The 21,631-nt window shown below is 35.1% G+C and overlaps 1 protein-coding gene across 1 annotated transcript in view; it reads right to left on the bottom strand.

Moving 5' to 3' along the window:
• The window catches only part of KITLG (KIT ligand), a gene marked incomplete at both ends in the record, with an annotated part of 48,405 nt that overhangs the window by 14,806 nt on the left and 11,968 nt on the right, over positions 1 to 21,631 (bottom strand). The window contains 2 exons of the mRNA XM_079533088.1: positions 372 to 434; positions 9,329 to 9,442. Coding sequence (XP_079389214.1) covers positions 372 to 434; positions 9,329 to 9,442 — 177 coding nt within the window. The remainder of the gene's footprint in view (positions 1 to 371; positions 435 to 9,328; positions 9,443 to 21,631) is intronic.

Here is a 21,631-nt window from a genome sequence, read left to right as displayed (position 1 = left end):
CACAAGCTTAAACTAGAACGACACTCTAGAGGATATTCCAAAGTAAAATTCAAAAGAAACGAGCTGTGTAAGAAAGAAAAATTTTCCATGGTCACCACAGTTTAATTCTTTTTCAGAGAAAATATTAAAACATTGAATATGAAGAAATATTATTTTTTTCAAATTTCTATAATTATCAGCATTTTAAGTTACAGTAGGAATCTTTCTACATTCTTGTTTTTTAAATGAATAATTGCAATGCATATGACAAGTGAAATAATCATCCTTTAACTGTAACTTAGTAAGCCATAGGACTAGCTACAAAATGTTATCAACACCACTGTTTTCAGTGGGCTGTTTTACTGAGGTTAACATAAAGTGGTTGTACATACCAGGCTATCCATCTTCGGGACATATTTAAGGGTTATCAGATAATCATTCGGCAGATTTCCAACCTACAACAAATAGATAATAAAAATGCTATTACTCACTACACAAATCAAGATATTTTCCATCACTATGTTCAACAAAACGTATCAAGTATCAAATGCAGATTTTAGGTAACCTAAATGCAGGCTGCAAAAGTCTGCATACTCATTTTCCAATGGAATTGCTGCTGACTCTTATTTGCTCAGAAGTGAAGTGTCTTTCCACCTTTCCCTGACTCTCTCAGATTTGATCCAATCATGTACTACCATCTCTCAGCAGAATTAAAATCAGCGATGTGATGAGGAGAAGCAATGGTCTGCGGTTATTCATTATGGCAGAAATGCCAATGCATTTCCATCTTTTAATGGCAAGTCTTGGACTGTTTGGAGAATTTACGTGACAATTTGTACTTAACTTGAACCTCTCAAACCCAGGCCTCTGACTAAGACTTTTCTCTTGAACAAGCATTTGAACCTAAAGAAATGCCTGCCTGCCTTGTGCTCACTGTTACACCAGGTCAAAAAAAAACACTTAAGTATGGCTTTAATTTTGAAGCCGAGCCTCCTACTAACAATGAGCAACATAATCATGTCACGGCAATGTCCTAGGGCAAAGGAGAGCTTCTGCACACGTAAGTTGAGCACTGCCATTGTGGATAAGCGTCCTTGCATCAGCATGCCAGGAATGAGTGGAGGAACGGGTCTTTCTGAGCTATACAAAGCACTTTCCTATAGATGGAATCTAACACTACTTTGAGAAATGCTTGATCATCTGGGGAATGTGTTGACTGAAGAGACGAAGTGAGGGAGATGCTGTCATGATCCACAGTCTCTGGAAGGACCTTTTCCAAAAGCTCCACCAATACTTCAATACATAGTGATAGAGCAAATCTATTTCCAGCTTTCTTAGTGAGATTCAATAGATATTTATCATCATCATTTGATATCCATTTAGTCAAAAGATGATAAGCACATACATAGTTTCTTTCTTGAAGTAAAATCTACACTTTGTTCAACAAAGCATTCCTACTTCTTTGGGTTAAATTATTATTCTTTTCTTCATAGCTGTTTTGATTCTGCTGCTATAGCAACAAGCACAGTGATTTTTTTTTTTTTCTGTGTAGCTTTTAGGTAATATTTGTATTATTTGTTAATTAAAATTGAGTTTCAATTAAAAATTGAAACAGCACCTTAAAAATTTCCAGGTTCTGGATGACATCTTGCAGTCAAATTCCAAACTTTTTTTAATTTTCAACATGCATTGAATCATGGTCCCTCTGTTCCATGACTTCTAGCTTCCTCTTACAGCAATAAAAAACAAGTTTTATATTATAGAAGATCATCATTATTTCCTTTCTGTAGATAACTTTTTATCTTCTATTATTATTTTTTTAATTTTATAACCTTTCTTTCATAAAGCAGCAGAGGCAAAATTGCCTCTAAAATTCTCTGTCAATTTCTATTTACCTGGAGTTTTGGGGAATTGATTCAAGATACCAAAAATAGTGAAAATTATTGCAATGCATTTACTGTTTCTTTAGAGTTTTTGAAATTGAGTGACTTACCCTAAAACCCTCATCCACTTTTAAAATAATCTTTTCTTGCTCTAAAACCCCTCTGACATTGTAACACATTCATAGATAACGCAGTTTCTTTGCAACTTCCTTTGCGTGCCTAGAATGTAGGATTAGCAGCACTTCAAGCAGCAAAGATATTGAAGATGTTACTGCATGTGCAAAGTTTCTCCTACTCACTCTAGTGGGATTCAGCACTTAGCAATGTCAGCAAAAGTACCATTCCTTAAGAAAGGTCACTGGAAGATTAAATTTGTTCCAAATCAATGAACACTACAAGAACTGATATGCATTATGTATACAATCTACTTTACTGGCATCAGAGCCTGTCAAGCACTTTTCGTGCAGATTTAAAAAAAGGTAATAGCCCAAGAGCTCTTACAGCTCCTCCAACATAGCTAGAGAATACAGCTCAGTCTTAAAGAGTTTTTCCTTGGCAGACTGAGAATGGGAAAATACATTTTAGAAGAAACTTACTATTAAAAATGAAGATCAGTGAGGGGGGAACTTGTCAAATGTAAAGTATATGCCCTGCCTCGAAACAAAACAACTTATTAAAGTTTTATTGATTAAACTCCACATGGCAGATGCTCTGCTGATGGTAAAAGTTGGAGTTCAGTCAAAGTGAGGGAATTACATTTGCATCCAAGCTTGACTTACCAATTTACTCAAAGAAAATAGTTTAGAGATCCTGATGCAGGAGTGAGGACATGCTTGTACTAACACTGTACATTTCATATTGTCTTCCTTTCCTGATGTGAGTCACATTTTGTTGAAGGACAACTGCCAAGACTACAACCCAGAACTAATCACTTGTTTTTTAACTGTTGAATTATCTTCATCCAGTAATTAAAGTGGAAGCCAGAAGAAGGGGACTAACATGGCTGCATTGAGTTTTCCACCTGCGCAAAATTCCAGAAGTATTCTGCACACTAAATCTAAGCAAGGTGTCTAACAAGAAGAGGGCTATGAGCTTAGAAAAGGCTTCTTAATTATAGAGAACATCAACTGATAATCTTGGAAAGTAATGTGTACAACTAAAATAACCGTGCTTTGCAATTAAAATGCCACAAAAAAGTTCTCTGATTTAGTGGGTGGCTGTGGTTGTAGAAATCCTAACAAGCACTGAGGAAAAAACAATTTCATGACATGAAGACCAGGGAATCTGGATTTTTGTCTTCAAGTTCATATAGAATCAACATTAACTGCTACGTTCCCATTTGTAACAAAATCTCAGATGAGGAAACGTAAGTTTGAATGACATACAGAAGTTTGAATAATTAATACAACATTGTTAACATTGCATAACCAAAATACACTTTTTGAAATATGATCATGAGAGCGTAAATGGGGAGATAAAAGTTATACTGTAAAAATGGTTTAGGTTCCATAAACTACTCTTTCAGTGCAACAACAGAACAGAACAGAACATCTGAAGTCAAGGGCTTTGATATGAGGGCTACTGCTCTTGGAATTTCTCTTTATTGTGGTTGTTTTGAAAATTTTAAGGAAACAAGCATATATATAAATATTTTTTATGCACAGATCAAAGATAAAGTCATTAAAGTAAATATTACCATTTGATATCGTCAATGCTTTATTTTTTTATTCAGAGGCATACAATGGAAAAAACATACTTTTCATTTGGATAGCATTTCTACCTCTCATTTCTCTCTTCCTCATTCCCCTTTCTCTACTTTTAAATATCTCTGCAACTCGCTCCTTTGTGTCTTCAGCTTTTCTTTTTCTGCAGAGGATTCCTCTTTCTATCATCTCTGCAATCTACTCTACCTCATCTGCTAAAGAAGCAGTTAATGAAATTTTTATCCTTTGGCTTAAGACAGCATGTTAACAATTTCCGTTCACACTTTTTACAGCCATAGTGGCAGATTATATGCAGGATAGCAACACTGGATCCTTTTCTTGTAACCCTTTCACTCAGTAGAGTTTTATTCATTTAAAAATAAGCTAATGGTAAAGTTCAAGTTTACAGAAAAGATGCAATGTGAAATCAGCTTGTTTGAAATGGCTTCTCAAACAAGTCTGGTTGATGCATGTTGACTATTGTTTAGGCTTCAAAATTCAAGACAAAAACATGCTTTAGAAAAGTAGACCACTATACTTTGTTTATGCGATTGATTTATGTGATTTCTTTAATAGCTATCTTAAACTTTGTTTATGAATGAACCCAAAATTCATAGGTACATTGTATACATATTGCATAGCTCAATTAAAATTCCACTTATATTTAGTCTTTACATTCATATTTAAGCATGTATTATGCACTGAGCAGCTTCTTAATTCTTGTGCAAAAGCACAATTACAGCAACACAGTGCCATAGTGTTCTGCTGTCTTACTATGCTGAAAAGAACAATGGGGACAACTGACAGATGCTGCAATTATCATTTCTTAATACAGAACATTTGTTCATCAAGTATCATGTTTTCCTTCAGACACCTTCATTAAAAAAAGAGGCAGGAGATCAAGTGATTAGTGATAAAGAAGGAATACTCTCTAAATACCTTCATTCTCTATAGGTATGAAACTGTTCTTTTAAAGTTCTCCGTATTTAATAAATAAACACATAAATTAAAAGTGTGCTGAATTATTCTTTGCTTCTTGAAACAGTTTTTACTAGGGACACCTTTTTCATTCTACAAAATTACATCTTTAAGATTTTAATAGATATAATCTTACAGAAAATACTACAAACAATTTTTGTCTGTTTGATTTTAAGTTAGTTACAGCTCAGAAGCCTTGATTTTATTGAAGCTCCTTTCGTATTCTAGTTTTTGCTAAGAGTCCAGCATGACTCTTGCTAGTGAAAATTCAGTTTAACATCTCTGGAAACAAGTTACATACATCTGTCCACAGATTACTATTCAGAATAAAGTTGATTAGGCTAATGACCCACATTTTCAGGCACTGCACTATTCTTCACTAGTGTTAAGTTCAACAGACATGCCTGACTTATACTCACAGCAAGTGTTGACTGAAGCATATTCCTCTCATGTTCCTAAAATACAATAGTTTAACTGAACACAGCTGCAGCTGTGCTCAGGTTTTTGTTTGTTTTTTTTTTTTTTTATCAGTCTAAAGAGCTATGTGTCTAGTTTTGCAGAACCAGCTCTTTTGTTACCTAAATCACTACTATACATTTATATTAGGTTAATATTCCTTCAGGATAAAGCCACCTTCTGTTGGACTCCATATGCTCTTTCATGGAGTCAAGCCCAGCCCCACAAAGTCTACAGTAATTATAGCAAAAAGCTGAGAACCAAATAAACAGGTTGGATCAAGCTGCAGGCAATACAGTTTGGTAGGGAACTGTGGCACCATTTTGCTAACTGTAGGGAAAATGCAGAAGTAACCCAGAACAGAGAAGGAAGATTAAAAAAAAAAAAGGACATGGGTTTATGCTGCAAATAGTTTTAGTATGAGATACGAAGAGGATGAGAATCTGCCTAGAGCTCATCAAAGAGTACCCTTCCCACAGCCTTGCCTTGAACAGCTTAACAGAAAGCAAGCAAATATTGAGAAGATGCTACGACAAGAGGGCAAAGCCAAAATGTGCTAGGATGTTCAAAAGCTGTATTAATAGAGCTTTTAAAGACAAAATTAAGAAGCTTGCTGTTGTAATCAAACAAAAGAAGAACAGCTTGAAGGAATTAAGTAGAAGATATATGGTCAGAGCAGCAAAATGAACAGACAGAAGGAAAAAAAAGTAGAGGCTGAAGTTTAAAAAGACTTTTCAGTAGACTGGATCTTAATTCACAAATGATCTTAGGGAAAGGTGTATTTATACGGATAGAGAGCTACAAAAACATTTATTTCTGTTAGGACAGGGAAAAAAATTGAAGGTATTAAAAGTGTACTTAATAAGTGTTTGTGAAATGGTAACAGCCAACACAACTAGCAACTGTGATATTCCTAAATTCTGAGGAGAAAGGCCCAGGAAACAATAACATTCTGGGGAAATGAAGAACTCCTAACCCTGCTGTGTCAAGTATTTGGGCTATATTGAATCTAAGTTGATGTTTGAGTATTTGTGATGAGACAGAAGGAAGAAAGGGCAATATCCTAAGGCAAAAGATGAGATTTGTGCATTGCTTCTGAACAGTAAATTGCACAAATACTGAACTAGACAAATGGCTGTAAACAAGAGAGTCTAAAGAACATTTTGGTGCAGCAAAGAATGAAGTCTTTAGAAATGCCTTCCATATCACTCACAGCAAGTGTGATAGATCTACTTAAAAGCCTTTGTATAACAACATCACAATAACTAAGGGTAATAACTGTACATACACATTTAGCTCCTGTGAAATCTGCAGCTCACTCTGGGAAATCCTATGGTTTGTTCTCAGTGTGGAAGGGGAAGAAATTTATGTAAGACACTAGCACAGACTTTTTGGATCAGTGAAGAAATAAGACCCAGGAAGACCAACAAAGAACCCAGACAACTCAGGAGGTTATCCCTTATTTTGAAGATCTAAACCTTCAGAATAACATTTCCCAATTCAATGTTTTTGTTGTTGTTGTTGTTTTCAAAATACAGAAGTGGCATAAAATATTTATAGTAATTTACAGGAGTCATAATCTCTGCCTGACTGAAATTATTCAGCAATCATAAATTTGGAATTGTGGATTCCTTATTGTATACACTAAAATATATTCCATATAGCATTAAAAAAAAAAAAAAGCATAAATGTAAAACAAATAGTCCTTAGAATCATGTTTCAAAAAATATTGCTACCCATCCATTCTGAAAGCAATATTTTCTTTTCATTAATCCAAATAGGCTTACGTAGTAAAATAAATAAATAAATAAAATAAAATAAAATAAAATAAAATAAAATAAAATAAAATAAAATAAAAATGCAGAAATGTTACTGTTATCTGTGAGTCTGGTCCAGGTACTAGAAGAAAATAGAAGCTTACTTGTACCAAATGTAAGCATCTCTGTTGAGAAAGCCAAGTCAGCAACTCAACTAGCATTTTCTAAAAGTAATTCAGGAACTTCTCCACAGCATATTCACAGTGGTTTCTGTAGATATTTTCCAGAGACTAATGGAATTGGAAGGTGGTGAGGTGGGAGAAAAATACCACCTAGGAATTCATGTGCAAATCGTTGCTTTTAGTGATAAAACTTGCATGATACAACAATGATTTTATATCAGAAATTTCAAAGCAAATTTATACCAAATATAGTTTTAATAGCATTAGGAATAACAGTGTGGTTTTCAGCCAAGTAATGTGGCTAATCAGCACTCTGTTAGTTTCTGCTTTCTATTATGAAGCTGCCATGTAATGTATTTTGTTTTAAAAGTATTTTATGTATTCTTTTAACTTTTATAAATTCCTTTCTTTTTATTTTCTCTCAGTGTCACCTTGTCATGGTGTAGCATTTCCAAAAGAGAATAATCAACTTGTAAATTAATTATTTTTATTAAAATCAAGAAGTCTTCTAATAAATTGAAGATACTATAATTATTTTGACATTATTCTTTCAGCTCAAGCTTTATAGAAATGATTTCTAAATGAAAAATCTGTGCTAACATTAACATACACAGACAAAACAGAAACAGAAGTTTCTCAAGAAAGACATTCTCAAACACACAGTTCAAAATAAAACAACAACAACAAAAAAATAGGTGTCTACTTTTCATTCTCTGCATCTGTCTGCTACTTCTCCCACCCAAAACACCTTTGAACCTATTATTTAAGTTTTACCCAAATTTTGCATTCAGTGGAGAAGATCTGTTATACAAGTAAGTCAGGAGAAGGACAATTCAGCATCCTCACCGTGGAGAGGCCCAGGAGCTCAGCCCTATTGCATTCAACTGCAACAAGGATGCATGTGAAGAGAGGTAAGGGGACATGGAGGAGGACTGGATAAGGAATCAGAGTGTTGCACGGATATGTGCAAGAATTGCAGCTACTGGATGAGACAGGAGGAATATTATATGGGGAAACCACAGTCAAAACAAAAAATTACTTGATTTTTGTGGTATTATGTTTATGATATATTTTATCTCAAAAAGCAAGTGTGATTACCCAAGCTGCATGCAAATTCTTTTGTCTGTATTTTTACATTCTTCAAGTTTAAATTGCTCTAAAGAGAAAGTTAAAGCATGTGTTCTGGAGATACATAATTGACACAAAACTATTGCCAATCATGTCCCAGACAATTTCATCAGCACTCAGAGGAGTTTTGTTGTTCTGTAGTGTTTTCAACAGTTTTGAATCAAAGTTTAATGCTCTTTCAAGAGATGAAATATTATTTTGAATAAACATGCAAATACTTCAGACTTATGCCTAAAGGAACTACTGTGAAACACTAAACATTTGACAAGGGCTGTGGAAGATCCCTAGAGATTTGCACTATGTGCCAAGGCATATAACGACACTCAAAGAAAACAAGTTAGGAACACCACTGGAAACAAATGCAAGGGATTCTAAATGTAGTGTCTGATAGCATAAACTCCAGTCTTGCAACAGTTTCTTCACAACAAAACCATAATTTTTGACTGAAGACAATATGTAAATGCAGCTATGCTTTTTAAGCGTTCATTGCACATTATTTCTTAAAAACTTTTGCGTTAGAACATGCAATACTTTAAGTCAGCTTAATCCATGCCTTCAGTGGAGCTAAACACAACTGACTTCACATAAGAAGATGCAGTTTTTCTGGTGAATGCGTTGTTTAAGTTACATTCAAAATGTGCTTAAATTAGTTTGCTTCTCACAAGAAGCTGGCAGTTCTTTAGATTCTAGGTATGGAAAAGTACAGACAGAAATACAGAATATTCTGTGTAGTCCATTCACCACTAAGGTTGCAAGAGTTGTTCAATCATTATGGCCAGATTGCTACAAAGATATCTAATATCATAATATTTTTTATGTGTGACACAAGTTTCTCATAAACCTAAGATAGACCAGACTTCTGGTTTATTTTAGTATAATTTGCCACCATTCTGCTCCTCACATATCAGCAACATAAAGACAGCAATCTTTCATCTGCATAGGAAACTACCTGTTCCCAGGGATGTTTGAAGAAATCAAGATTTTTGACAGTTCTTATGGAAGTATCGAGTCCAAAAAACACATACACCTATCTGCTTCAACTTGGTCAAAGAAGTCATCTTTTCAATGAACTCTGCAACTATTCTCCATTCTCTGCAATGAAGGATTTTGTTTTGAAAAATTGATGGTGTTAATGGATATATATTTTTTAAGTACTCCCCTGATTCTAACCATGATTTATTAACTTTCCTTAAAAATGTAAGCAGCATTATCCCATGATTATTGTAAAATATGAAGAATAACTTAAAATAACTATTACTTACCAATTTTGCAATATCATTTACATCATCTGTCACTGGATTCCCGCAGGAACTCTGGGCTTTGACAAGAGGATTAAGTAGGAGTAGTTGAAGACAAAAGCAAGTGATAATCCAAGTCTGTATTCAATAAAAAGAAACAAAGAAAAAAAATGAACAATCTCCAAACATCAAATAAAAAGACTGTAGTCATTCTTTTCCTAGATGAAGTCTAGATGCAACAATACTTATCAGTTTTCATGAGCACATACTCATAGTACTATAGTAATGCAAGGGTCCATGCAAATGCACTTAACTGATCAATTCTGGAAAAGTGCCTTTAGGGTAATAATGGAAAACCTGATATTAAGCCATCAGATTGCTTGCAGGGAATCCTTCTGGTCTTTCATCTAGTTAAGGTGAGTGATAAACCTGTGCCTCTAATGTGATAATGGATGATAAGGAAAAAAATGATAACAGATCACATCAAAATAAAAGGTCAAAGTTTATAATCACAGCCATTACATTTGCATACTTAAACTGTAGGCAAAACCACAGGTGAACTCTGCCCAAACACCAAGATCTCACGCAGCAAAACGATAGGTGACGTGCCCTGGCCTATCGGGAACAGCAGCTTGGCTTTGGCACTACCTTCCCTCCCAAATCCTATTAGGAAGAGCAATGCAATGCTCACAGGCTTGTGAGATTCAGCCAGAACACAAGATAACTAGAACTAGCTGTGATGCACCTGGGTATCTCCTTGGCTACATCTCCTGAACTTCTTTGCCTTCTGCTGTTCCTTTTGCCTTCCTGGCTTTCCACAGAGCCCTGTGCCAAGTTTAAGCCGTAGATCTGTATTTCCAGAATGTTAAAGCATCTAAGATATGGATAATCAAAAGTTGCCTCAGGCTATGAAGCTACTTGTGCCAGCTGACTGAAACTGCCAAGCAAGAAGTGATGATGGTGTACGTTTACTGCAAGTAGGGAATTTGCCTGTGCAGGCTCTCAGGCCTCCGCAAGGGCAAGACTGGGACCAGCATTTGCTTCTGCATGAACCACGATACACCTCTGGCCCATCTTCTCTCTGGGCCAGGTAGAAGACCCACTATCATCAGCCTGCCCTTCACATGGAACATCACTCCTCAGTTTAAAACCAAAGCAAATTAAACAGCGTGGTTGAAGCTCTCCAGGAAAGCAGAGAGAAAATTACAAACTTAAAAGATCAAGTATCATTAGAGTAACCTGCAGGGGCTGAGGAAGCTTGAAGATTATGATCACTTCAGAGCAATGAGAACATGAGGGAACTTTAAGGGCAACTTATGCAGAGCTGTTAAATGATAAGGAAATCTCTGTCCTATCTCTTAAATCTTACATACATCTGATGTCTCAAGTAAAACCTGACATTTGTTTTATTAGATTATGCCTTTCTGACTCATTTAGGCAAAACTTCAGTGTGGGTTGCTTCCAGAAAGTATGGTTGGTCTTCTTGTCTTCTTCTCTCCCACACTGGTACTGGTGAGATGGCTGCACCAGCCCTACCAGAGAGTCAGCTTCTGTCTCTATTCTCCTACACTTACCTTCAGGTAGGCCGACTTTCTGATTCAGTTCAGCTCTGAAGCCCTGGGACTGCTACTACCCATGTAGCGAAACAGCAGATATGCTGGTTATATTTGTACAAATAATCACTATGAAAATATATTAGAAGTCATGTGAAGTTAGGTACTCTTGCAAAACCACTATATAATACACGATACAAAACTTTGCAGTTATACACAGATAAACCATCCAAGCTCTCAGGAGATGCTATGAAGTGGTCACAGACTCTGTGCCTATTCCGGGCTTTCTGATGAAAGGACAGTGAGACCTGGAACATCAGGGCCTGGTTCCACTAATATTCCTCCTCTTTAGTAATTTGGCCAAGCTCACTGTGTTGATAACTCTGCTCTGTGTTTGCATCTTGCAGTGACAGGGAGTCTCTGAAAAGACCTTGGAGATCTCCTTACAAAATTACTGTGTAAAAGCTTGAGTCTCAGCGAGACTAGCTTTAAGTGGTCAAGAAAACATCTTCTCTTCACAGAAACCACAGAATCAGAGAAAAAACTGAAGGTGATCTCAGTTAAGAAACTACTTTCCCACTGCAATTTTTGAAACAAGATTATTTTGAGAAAGACAAGAAGTTTATGACAGCTAGCTCCAAAAATGGACTGGCTATATACAATTTCAATGTAAAACATAGATTTATCTTCAAAGTTAAATAGTCACTAACAATTACACTCGCTGAGCATCAGAAAAGTTTCTCTTATGTGGTCTTTGGAAATAAAGTTCATGCCAGAAATCACTGATTTCTTTATTTTCTTCCTCAAAACAAAGTAGTAAAGGAAGATGGAATTTGTTATCTGACTTGCATCAGTGTCGTAAGACAGAATTTGACCTGACACTCTAAAAACCAGAAGAGCAACAAAACTCATTCATTGAATTTTTTTTTATTTTTTTATTTTTTTGCCTGGTCAACTGACTAACATGAAAACAGAGCATATTCTAAATACAATCAGAGCTCTCATGCATCTGGCCAGTTTTCATACTTTTTGATCATGAAATTTAAAATCACTACAAATTTTATAATTATGCAAAACAATAAGAACACAACACCTTTTGGCTTATGGAAATAACATGATTTAAAAACATAGTTATTTTTGTAATTGCTCTCAAAAACAAATCCTCTGCAAATTTAGAGATGACTTGAGGGTTTTTTGTTTATTTGTCCTACGTCATCCAACAGCAACAGAAAATCTGAAAAATACTCCTAGTTTCAACACACCTATTATCCAAAATCTTTTCATTATTTGTACTTAAAAAATATTTATATTATACATGCCTGTAGGCACACTGTGTGTAAGGGCTGTATAGATCAAAGGGCTAGATTGTACAGATCAAAGAGCTAGGCTATTTTTGTGTTATTTACTATTGACCAAACCTGCTGTTTGAGCAAAACTTGAATAAACTGAATTAAATCATGGGCAGAATAAAAGGAAAGCTTAAACAACAGCTTCGTAGACAGAGATTCCAGTTTTACACTTAACTAAGCATAAGTGAGACTTACCCACACAGCAGTCATAACATTTCCATATAAAATTACTTCCAAGCTAAAATGGTACTTTCAAAGCTGGCCACAGAATTTAATCAGACATCATCTTCTAACATTAAAATGGAGATATATAGTAGACAGGAGGCATCTGTATACTAAAGGGCTTTGCTCTATTTTAGGCACAAAAATGAGAGTTATTCCAATTGTTTTCATGTTCTGAAATCTCATAAATAGGCTAAATATTTCAGTTGCTTTTAGAAAAGGGGAAAAATAATGATCAGACCAGCAAGGATAATTCAAATGAAACACTTACATTACACACTTTTGATCATTCTGAATATGATTTTTATTATTGCTTATATACCACAATTCATAATTTAATTTAAAGCATTTTGCAGACCTAGCTAACAATCTGGAGCGTTGAAGTTTTTAACTGTAAATCAACATTTTCATTTTGGTTGTTCAGTGATACTGTAATTCATACACTTTTGAGCATTGACAAAGGCTGAAGAATGAGTGCTTGTAGCTTTTCACAATATGCTATCAAAGATACACAATTACTCAACCGTCAGCAAACTCCTGAAGTGGAAAAGTAGCAAGAGGAAAGCCATATTACTAAATAAACAAAACACTGGAAAGTCTGGATATTCCCAAATATCTAGTTCATACTGAAAATAATTATAATCATAACTGAGAAGAAATCATCAAAAATGAATAGAAATAATTAAAAGCAAAAATAATTGAGCACAAGGAGAGAGAATAACCACACAGATGAACAGATTCTTCATTATAATTTTTTTTCATTAAGATCAAGTTAACCATGAAAACTTTTCTCTCAGTTTCTTGATCACACCATCCAATTAACTACAAATAAGACACAGCTGCAGCAAAGTTAGCTGACAGTGTGGAACAGAATTCACTCAAAGCCAAGCCTTCCAAAATTACTTTTTATTTCTAGGCTAGAAACATCTCTCATTGCCTCCTCACACAGTGTCTGCAAGCAGTTTCACTGCTTGTGAACCTCTCCTACAGAAAATATTGGTTGGTAAGTTGTGAACTTAATGTTTGTACTTACATCTGAACAAGTATTTGTAATAAGATCCAAAGAGAAAATGAAAAGAGTGTCCAGAATCATAAGAGTAAAATAATTACTTCACACATCCAGTGATTTACTTAGTTATTTTTGTTTAACACTGACAGAATTAAAGCTAGGAGAAAACTGTCTTTAAACAATTAAGAAATTTATGTCAGCATGGAAATACATGGAAGTGAATGAAGAGCATTTGTATAAAATGTAGTCCCACTTCCCATTTCCAAGGTATTCAGTGATATCTCCACCCATGCAAATGATAGCACTAACTTTATCACTTTTAATGGGTGTGTCTAAAAGTTATTTGAATGCTAAGTGTCTTAAGCACTCAAAAAAATTCATAAGGGGTGAAAAAAATGTCATCCACCCAGGACCACCTAGTTCTGAAAGCAGTTAATTATTTTGGCAAGAACCTTTTGAATTGGAAAGCTTCCTACGTGATTTCAGATATCCAGGAGTCAGTACTTCAGTGTAATTAGAAGAACTACTGCATGAAGTCCACGCACTAAGTCCACCATGCAACCATCACTGTCCTTCAGAAGACTGAATATTATAGCCTACAGATTAGAGTAGTAACTAATGAGTGACAGATTTAGGTTAAATTTCCACCAGACAGGGTAATTCCAACTCATAGGAGCTGAGATCAGTTCCTATGGTACCTACCTCTGAATTACCACAGGAGGTACTTTCCTACCTATGACATCTTTGGCATTAGATGGAGCAATATGCGAGTACACTGATATTTCTGATGTTTACTTTTCAGATGCATTTATACTGGCAAGCCATTACTTTGAGGAAGGGGAAAAAAAAAAAAAAAAAAAAAAGACATTCAGCACACAGGCATCAGAACGTTTATGTGTATCCTCATCTTGCACATGCTCCTCCATCTGGGTACCCTGACTTCTGGAAGCTCCGCAATCAATACGCGAGTTTTCTTGAACAACCTTTTGGCAGTCCATTGAACAAAATAGAGCCTTTCTCCAGCCAAGTGAGTCACCCTGCTGGGGTGAGACAACTACAGTTCTCTGGATCACACACTAAATCCAGTTCTCTGGATCACACACTAAAAGCTTTGTTATCATTACAAAAAGCAGATACGTACTTTTCTAGTGAGTGATATTAATCTTCATTTTTTCAACCTTGATGTAGTAGGAAGAATGATGACAAAAGTAAATAAAATTCATCAGGGAGCATCAATGCAACTTACTTTTATTCTGATTTAAACATCAGCTAGAGAAGCACAGTTACTTTTGCAGAGTAAGCTGTGGAGCATTTTAGACATGAAATATTTGATATATGTATTCAGTTACTTACAAAATACTGAATATTTTTCTACAAAATTTTGACTGATGTCTAAAATAAGCAATATAAATGTATTTCACAGAGTAAAGAGGAAGGAAAATAATAAGTCAGTGTTATAAATGTAAGCAAATATTGATGCCCCCTACATTCTGATGAACAGAACAAGTAACATGCTTTCACAGTTATTTCATCTGTCTAACATCCTATATTTGAAATTCCACAGATTTTGCAACCATTCAACTCCTTCCCCTAACCTTTACATGATCGTTTGCATTCCAGTGGGTGACTTCTGGAATGCTTAATGACAACCAAGACCAGCATCTCTGGTGGCAGAATGCAAAGGTGGCACTTGCTGGATTCTACTAGTCACATGCAAAAAGAAAAAGCCATTTGCTGTATCCAGATGCTTACAAACCTTGTTCCTTTCTAAGTTACACTGTTAATGAATCAGAAATCACCATTCAGGTCAAGGGACAAAAATAGTTCTGTAACTGCTAAATGCTAGCATAGAACTACTTTTTGTTCACTATGTAGTATCTTCATCCAGGAAGAGAAACTTTTCCCAAGTTTTGCACAGTTCTGCACATCTTTTTCCTGAGATAGACATATTTAAGTTATGTGGTCTTACTCCTCTGAGAAAATGATGAATTATCTCAACTTCATTTCCTGCAACCTCAGGCCTATTGCTATTATTCTCTATCCCTTCCAGCTCTCCTTGACAGATGCAGAAGCAGCAGGCTAATCCAGTCAATATGCTATTGTTGCACTTAGTAAGGCACTGTCTTGCTGTGCTTTGGTTTGTGTGTTTCAACTGGAACCGAGATGGACATAATAAGCAAGAAGTGTGGATTGTTACAGTTTCCACTGAAAATCAATTTAATCCAAGTATTTTGTAATTTCATTTGTTAGACTATTAGATAGCACTTCAACGTGTAAACTATTCATTTCCTATCCCTGTAAGGACACCAGTGTAAAATATTTCACTGTTCTGAAAATGTTGGCTTTAGCTCTTAAAACGTATTACCTGTTCCATAACAAGTTTTGTTCACTCTTTAATCTCACTTGACAATCAGGGATTCAGGCAGTTCCCTTCATCCTAAATCTGTCCTGGATGACAGCCATTTTGTTTAGTGCCCAAACACTAGGAAGTGAATTTACCAAGAGACAGGTAATGATAAATGGATGTTGCCTCTGAAGCTTATGTTAACAGTGTCCATATAAATATTTACTGATTTTCATCCATCAGATGACATTCTAGTTCTGCCAAGAACCAGGAGTTCTACAGACAAGAAAGCTTAAAAGGGAAGAAAGGGTTTAAAAAAAATAAAAAAAAAAAAAAAAAAAAAAAAAAAAAAGTGTTTTGTAAGAAATCTTCCTTTTAAGTCAAAATCAGAGATTAAGAGTCCATGGGTCCTACATACACCACATAAGGCCATATCGGGCCTTGAATACTAGCAAGGGATTTTCCTTTCTTCCTTGTGAGTTTCTACTACGTTCACCATTGATCAGTATTGAAATTTGAAATTCTTTTGTCCCACTGAAGTGTGATTAAAAACCCATATTTATTTGTTATGTTAAAGAAGGAAGACACTAAGATCCAAAATACTTGCAAAATCCAAACAGAAATAAAATCTCAACAAAACCTCCCACAGACTTAAAATAGGAACTTGTGTTTTTTTTGCTTTTTCTATTCCTCAGAAAAATTACGAAAGAGTTTCCAGCATAAATCCACAGGCATTATTAAGTAATCTACAAGAAAAGCAAAGTAAAATGCAAGTTTTCTTGACATGGAGGACAAGATATACATGGGGGTGAATGATATGACTTTCTTGAGGAATTAAAAGTGATTCTCCTAATTAAAATACTTCATTAAAGATTGCTTTTAAAATCTATTTTAAAAAAATCCACTGTCTTGAATATTCTATGGAATTAGAATGAAATATATATGTAGGATGATCTTTTTTAACCTTAGACTTTCAAGCTCCAGTAAAGCAAGCGAAAGAAGAGTTGTTGCAGACATTTTCTACAGGATCTTTAATTCTTACCCTCTGCTATAAATTTGGATCTGGGTAACTACTACAATAATAGTAGTTCAAGAACAGAGAAAGTATTAACTATTTTGAAACTTGGCATAAAATGAAATTCATGTAGATGATTAAAATGTCTCAGTCTCCCCAGCAGCTAATTTGTTGTATCAGGTAAAACAAATTACATATATTTTGTGCACACAAACTGATAGAAATTGAAGTGAACTACAAATTTGAAGGATGTGAACTTGTGAAAAGTGAAAATTGGGAACAAAAAATATTCTTACACAAACTTAAAAGGGTTCTACAAATAATAATCATTCAACACAGACAGAAAACTAGATGCCAATACAGTTAAGATTGTGTGTGTGATCCACCTACCTTATTTGTACTACTTCCTTAAAATTACAAGCCTAAATGTGATTAAAGAATACTGTTTTGGTCTTCTGGATCTGCCAACACTAGAATAAGCTTTGATAGCTCTGAAGAATGATATTTTGTCACATCAGTATGGTACTATGCATCATGAGACTATTATCTTCCTAAGTTTTTACAGCTGTCTATGCTGGTGGCCTACAAGAGCACTCAGGATAAGGTGAGAAACACTGTTTGCATAAATTATATGATTCTTGTCATGGGACTGAGCTCCAGCAGCTTTTCTCAGTGCCTCTGACTTTGTGAAGATCTTGTGACCAACTTCAGGCTGAAATGTTTAGTTTGCAGTCCACCCAGTTAGCCCAGGCAAATCATAATGATAAGTAACCTGTATTCCAAGATAGAGCTAGACAGTCCTCCTCAACAGGTAATAAAAAGAAAATAGTACTCCTGGAGTGCAATAGCCCCATGGCAGTTGCCAACTATCAAAGTCACTGTGTACTTCAGGTAACTCCTGGGATAGGCACTACTCTAGTAGAAGGCTGTGATGCCTCATTCATGTGATATCATAACCACCTGACATTCATAATCAAATCATGGAAGGGACCCACAAGAGTCATCAAGTCCAGCTCCTGGCTTCACACAGGACCACTCAAAATTCAAACTCTTCTTCAATTCCAGCAAGCTTGGTGCACTGCAGAACTTGTTCCAGTGCCTGAAGGGCCCTTTCCTTACTTCCAACCTGAACTTTCCTTGACATGACTCCATGCAGTTCCCTTAAGTTCTATCATTGTCACCAGAGAGCAGAGCTTAGTGCTGTCCATTTCCTCCCCTCATGAGAAAGTATATGCTGCCACAAGACCTCCCCTCAGTATCCTCTTCTCTGGGCTGAAGAAACCAAGGGATGATAACCACTGTTCATACATCCTGCCCTCTAGACTCTTCGCCATCTTTATAGCCCTCCTTTAGACACTGTAATAGTTTTATGACCTTACGCTGTGGTGCCCTATTCTGCACACAGTGCTTAAGGTGAGGGTACAGCAGCAGAGTGGAACAGTTCTTTTTGGATAATATCAAATAGAAAGTGTGGAGGAGTGAAGTAGGAATAGAAGGAATTATAAAACTATTTTTGTCTGAATTTGTTCCAGATCTTCACTATTCTGGTGACTCTTGTGCTGTCCTGATGTGTACTATGGCTTGTTTTCACAGCAACACTGCTACTTTGCTTACATATTTATACCTGCCTCTATTCAATTTGTTCCCTTGATCTATTTCTCCAGATCATTCCCTGAGTCCCTATTCTGCCTAACTTCAAAGCCTGTATGGCTTCTATTGCTAGATTACAGAGACAATATTTAATAAATAAATAAATAAATAAACAAACCCAGATTCTTAGAAAATAAACCAGTGACTCACTTCCTCTTATCTTCTGAAAGATCACAGAATGTATTGATTTATTCTGCTTAGTCCCTTAGTTTCACAGGCTCTTCTCTCCAGCAGATATAAATAGAGGATTATCCTATCTCTCACAGAGCATTGTTGCTGCAATTGCAGTACCCAGCCAGGTGATTACTTATGAAGTGAAGAAGAGCTAATAACTGAAAATCGACACTTTCTGTCACGTAACTTTTAAGTGGGGTTGTTCCTCATTAGTCAGAGCAGTTTCTTCCATTGATAAGTAGCAGCTGACATATAATGTATTGCTAATTTACTCTCACAAAAGCTATCTTTGGATATATTCCAGGCAATAGCACCTGCAACAATATAGAAAGGCCTGGAAAAGGAAATTTCTGTACACCAGAATTGAGTGTTCACTTTGATCCACCAAAGACTTAATTACTAACTTTAAATTACAATGTAATACATTATTCTCATGGAAAATGTTGGTGAAGAAGCTGAACTTGCATTTAGAAGAGATTTATTAAAATATATATATATATATATATATATATCATACATTTGGACAAACCTGTGGTGAAATATTCCAAATTACAACTTTGGAGGGAAAAAAAAAAAAAAAAATCATTCTAAATACTGAATCTTTGGGGGAATATCTATGCTTGTTTGTTTGTTTGTTTGTTTGTTTGTTTTTGAGTTTTCTTACATCATCAACAGTGATACTTAAACATTTGAACATATGTAAGAAATAAAAGCTGTTACTTACTCTTTCAGAATTCAAAATATACTTTAACAAATACTGCACTAAGCCTACATGATTACATTGGAGTATATAACAAAGCTGAAAAGTATGCTTCTCACAACGTTCTACCACAGGATGAAGGAGTACCATTACAAATCTCAGCTGTAGGAACAGGGGTCGGGTCATGTTCTTCCACACTGAAACTTTAGTTTCTACTCTTCGCTGTTTATTTATTTATTTATTAATTTTTAATCAATAAATTTACCATAGTGCCCTTTTATGATGTGCCTATATTGTTCATGATTTTAAAAAGTGGTTTTATAGACTTCACAGCCTTTTGCAATCATCCTGCGTACAAGACACTACATTACATCAATAAAAGACATAGCATGTTCCGTATGTGAATACTAAGAGGAAAAGTTAACGTAGTAAAGTATTCTAAGTATTACATGAGTTTCAAAACAAATAACTTTTTCTGCACCACGTTCCATTTGCAACAAACTACCTGTTGTTAGAAAAAGAAGTAGGCCTGTGGTCCCATAATCAGCCATTTAGACAGTATGCAGACATTTAGACAGTAATCTACAGCAATTTTATTTTCTTATTTTTTTATTTTTTTATTTTTTTGCAAGAACTGCAGGAGGTGTCTGGAAGATAATTTTTCAGAAGAAAACATTCGAAGCGCCTACAGGCAGGCCATTTAAAAGCCAGTATACTAAAAATCAACAAATGTGAAAAATGAAAGCAGCATCATTTGGCTTTGCTGCTAAGTTTCTAAAACTATCAGAAGGGAAAGTAAAAACCCTAAGGACTTTGAACATGTTGAATTTATTTGTCTCAACAAAAATCCTATTGTTCTTTTTTCACTTACATAGTGTTTCTTGATATGGTAGTTAGCTAAACAGAAGGTCTGTCATGATACCACCCAGGGAAATATCTAAGTTTAAATTTACCATTCAAAAACTTGGAACATATGATTCCACAGTTGTCAAAATTCATCAAATGAAGTTTTAGTGAGCCCGTCAGAAATGACATTGTCAGGCTTATGCTCCCTGGACCTATTTAAAACTATTCATTTTCAAGTTTCCAGTAGATCTTGGTTTTGTGCTTCTTCCTATCACTGTACCTGACAAACCGAGCCGTATTTATTAGGAATGCGCCAAGAAATGTTTATGAGATTCATGCAAATTTTTCTTTGCTGTTTCCAAATAAAACTTAGAAAAACAGAACCAGAAAGTCATCTATCTTCTGGCTGGGGAAAGCAAAAAAAACAAACAAAAAAACAAAAAACAAAAAACTTTTAACTTCAGATTTTGATTTAAACTCAAATCTCTCTTAGTTATTCATGAAAGCTGCCCAGTAAATAATTCTACTTTGAAAAAAATACATTAAGCTCTTACACAGCTTTTTAATACCTGCATAACTTTAATCAGATGCTTTTCTATGCATAATCAAAACCATACCGAACGATTTAGCTTTAAGGTGATGACCTGTGAAAGAATAGCACCACCTTACATTTACACTACTATTAGGATACAAGGACATTAAGTACATATCTTTGTGAAAAGAACATTTACTCAAAGTATTACACCAATGGATAAGATTAATCTCAAATGCCTTGAAGTTACAGCTTGTGTGACTGTAGACAACTGACACATCAAATTAGAAACTAATCTTCAAAACATTTAAGTATGCTTATAAGACAATTTAAGTACTGGGAAGGCAATAAGCCATTTACCTCAGCAATTACAAATACATTATGCCCAGTTTAAAGCCATTAACTTGGACATTAGTAAGATCAGTTGCACTTTTTTCTTTTTCTTTTTTTCCAATCTAAATTGAAAACACTTCCATATGTCAAAAATATCTAAGTGATTATTTCTCCAACTGCACATTTTCTTATCACAGAAAATGATCGTCAAATCCTTTTTCAAGGTTTATTAAAATGCATTATGCCATTGTTAATTTTAAAAGTTCTTTCTTACATTATTTCCATGTTTGTTTTACAGAAAGCAAATTTCCAAAATGGCCCTTTTAGAAATTTGAAGCACTGTACAAAATCACTTCAGAACAATGTACATTGGAGTTCAGCTACAATATATTTCAAAGGGTTTTCCTTTTCCCAAAACTACAGACTGAGTTGTTACAGATGGTAATTTTGGCAGATGGTTTTATATGAAACTGAGTTTAAAATTAGGCCAAATCTGACTTGTACAATTAAAGCAATAAAGATTTGGACACTAAGAGGTGTCAGATTTGCTCACGATCAGTCTTGTGGCCACAGGGAATAAATTTAAAAAAAAATGATAAC

Source organism: Tetrao urogallus (genome assembly GCF_951394365.1).
Source record: "Tetrao urogallus genome assembly, chromosome: 1".
Lineage (NCBI taxonomy): Eukaryota > Metazoa > Chordata > Aves > Galliformes > Phasianidae > Tetrao > Tetrao urogallus.
The sequence above is the reverse complement of the archived record's forward strand: the minus strand, read 5'-3'. Positions and strand labels throughout refer to the sequence as shown.